Source organism: Galendromus occidentalis, unplaced genomic scaffold, assembly GCF_000255335.2.
Source record: "Galendromus occidentalis unplaced genomic scaffold, Mocc_1.1 scf7180000077244, whole genome shotgun sequence".
Lineage (NCBI taxonomy): Eukaryota > Metazoa > Arthropoda > Arachnida > Mesostigmata > Phytoseiidae > Galendromus > Galendromus occidentalis.
Genome location: NW_003805232.1, coordinates 21 through 2,594, shown reverse-complemented (window position 1 = coordinate 2,594; position 2,574 = coordinate 21). Strand labels below are relative to the sequence as shown.

Here is a 2,574-nt window from a genome sequence, read left to right as displayed (position 1 = left end):
CGCTGTGAGACAGCGCAGGCCGGCCCCCGAAATACCTCTTTCTGCGCCGAAGTATCCTGAGGATCTCCATTTCACAACGAAAGAACCCCCGCGGAGTCCCGTCTTCCGAGGATTGAAGCCTGACTTCAGGCAGCCTAGGACTCCGGGACAGTTCTACAGTCATGGAAACGACGGAATTCCCTCTGAAAAATTGATCGGAATAATCGATGAAACTTTTCCGTAGCTGCGTGGATGGAAAATTCTCTGGATCGAAAGCGGCGAACTGGGGATATCGGACCGGAATCCGATCTTGTCTATCGAGACACGTCGCATCGATTGCCATATCATGGAGAATATCACGTGGAAGAGCTTTGCTAGAGCTCTTCAACCGACGCAGGTAGGCGTCCTCTCTTTTTTGCGCGGCTTCGAGTGTCAGCCAACACGGCAACGGTTGGCGATGACTGATGAGATGAGCATAACACGGATATCGGGCATCATTGCCCAGAATGTTTATCCAGGGTGGGAATACCCATTCTGCCTGGGAGAGGCGACCGACCGCAGTGCCTTGCAATGCCCCACCGGAAAAACGACAAGGATCGGCCGAGTCACGAACTACTAACATCGGAGAGCTTGAAAATTTATTGGCGCCTCGATGGTGGATTGAGTACACTAGGAGAAGTCGACGCGACGGAAGGAGCAGATCGTTTTTGCAATTCATTGAATGATGATGATCTGAACGATTGGGCTGTACTGATATCAGGCTCGTCTTGAGGCGACCTTCACTCTCAGAGTGTCTTTCGGGAAAGGCAGAAACATCTGCCCAGGCTGTCTCTCTATTTCAGCCTGATATTCCAGAGAAGGATCGTAAACCCCGTCGTCGGCGGGTTCCAGACGCACTGACCGTAGAATGGCCGCCATGAAAATTATCAGCTGATAGATGGCGAATCGTTTCCCAACGCATTTTTTGGGCCCTTCACCGAAACTTATGATTTCTTGAGTCTTCTCGCCGCCCTCCAAATACCTTTCCGGCTTAAATAACGACGGCTCATGGAAACGTTCCGGATCCTTATTGACAGCACTCGTCGGGACGTGAATGGTTATACCCTTGTCTAGGGAAACCCCGGCTATCGTACATGGCTCACTAGTCACTCGGTCGGTGACGAAGTCCATTGGATACAGCCTCAAGGTTTCCCAGATCGCAGCCTCGAGATATTTCATCTTGTGATAGTCTTCGAATGTCACGTTGTCGGGATCCGAGATGTTCTCAATGACATCCCGGTGAGCCTTCTCCTGCATTTGTGGATGTGTGGCGAAGAGGTACATGGCGAAAGTCAGCGCATAGGCTGAAGTCTCGAAGCCATTTATCAAGAAAATGATCATTTGGGAGATGAGTAAGTCGTCTGTGAGTTTTGGGTTCGCTTTCTGACTCTCCAGCCAGGAATCGAGGAAGTCCAACTCTTCCGGATTCCTGATCTGCTTCCGACGCTTTTCGAGCAGCGATCTCGAGAACTGAACGAAGTAGTTGTCGAGTTTCTTCGGCGGATACTCGACGAAAGGCAGGTATTTCAGAATATTAGGGAATGCCATCATCAGATTGAATCCCAAGCTGCCGTTGAAGCAGCCGGTGAAGCTCTCGACGAACTTGTTATTCGGATCATCGAAAGCATCGATGTCCAAGCTGAAGGTCACGGCAGCTATTGCGTTCATGACTGCAGCGTGCGAGTAATGAGCCGTGGAGATCTCTTCATTGGTGTCCGCAAGTTTCTCCAACTTCGATGTGAGGAGCTTCGCAGATCGTTCGAACTGATCTTTCATGAGTCTCAGTTTCGATCCCGTCAAGACGCTACCGCTAAGAGGTCGGACCAGTTTCCATTCCTTTTACCTCACTGCGAGAACGTTGTGATTCCAAAGTTTCGAACCGGTTTCCTGCGTCATCGTCCGAGCATGGGCGTTTCGTAGAAGTTACTCGAGAGGGCTTCTTTGATCCCTTCTCGAGTGCTGACCCGCAGAACAGGACTCAGACCCGAATACGTACCGTATACGCTTCCGTATTTCTTGTTGTATTCTTCGATCGAATTGAAGATGTCCACCCGGCTCTCACAGAAGAAGAAATAGTAGAGATAGCTGCCGTACGATTCGTAGGGTATACCCTTATTCCTCCAGTATGTAGCGGCTCTATGGATTTCGCGGAAGAGCAAGATCAGCAGCACCGTACAAATCGTTGATAAGCAGAGGAGAATCATGTTCCTCGATTCACCGGGAAGCCTCTGCGCCGACAGGCAGGAGACTCTGGATTGCAGATGCTGTATGTAGTCGACAAACTGCAGTGGAGAGAGAGAAGGAGGTCTCAAAGGTCGGCGCTGGATCGCTGACAGATCTTGCTGATATTGGCAAGATCACTAAGCTCCCCGAAGCTTGCAGCAGCGTAATCTGATCTAGGCGGGTGGGAAACTGTTCACATCCGTAGAATGCGGTGACAACTCGGAATTAGGCGCGATTTCATTCTCGCAGACGCCGCGCCGCCCTGACCACGTTAACACGCCATCTGACCTACCGACCTAGATTTCAAGTCATCGACTTTGAAATGAACGAACA

The 2,574-nt window shown here is 50.6% G+C and overlaps 1 protein-coding gene across 1 annotated transcript; it reads right to left on the bottom strand.

Moving 5' to 3' along the window:
- Window positions 1–585: 585 nt before the first annotated feature.
- LOC100902352 (cytochrome P450 3A40-like) lies at window positions 586–2,222 on the bottom strand. The gene is made up of 2 exons (XM_003741985.3): window positions 1,930–2,222; window positions 586–1,828 (listed from the first exon to the last, which is right to left on the bottom strand). The coding sequence occupies exons 1-2, from the start codon at window positions 2,220–2,222 to the stop codon at window positions 736–738; spliced, it is 1,386 nt and encodes a 461-aa protein (XP_003742033.3). The 3' UTR covers window positions 586–735.
- Window positions 2,223–2,574: the final 352 nt, after the last annotated feature.

What these genes read in the sequence shown, in the direction of transcription:
- LOC100902352 (XM_003741985.3), bottom strand. Translation starts at nt 2,222, where the DNA reads ATGATTCTCCTCTGCTTATCAACGATTTGTACGGTGCTGCTGATCTTG. An exon ending in TCGAGTAACTTCTACGAAAC is followed by an intron (nt 1,829 to 1,929) that starts GCCCATGCTCGG and finishes CCGACCTCTTAG; the next exon opens with CGGTAGCGTCTTGACGGGAT.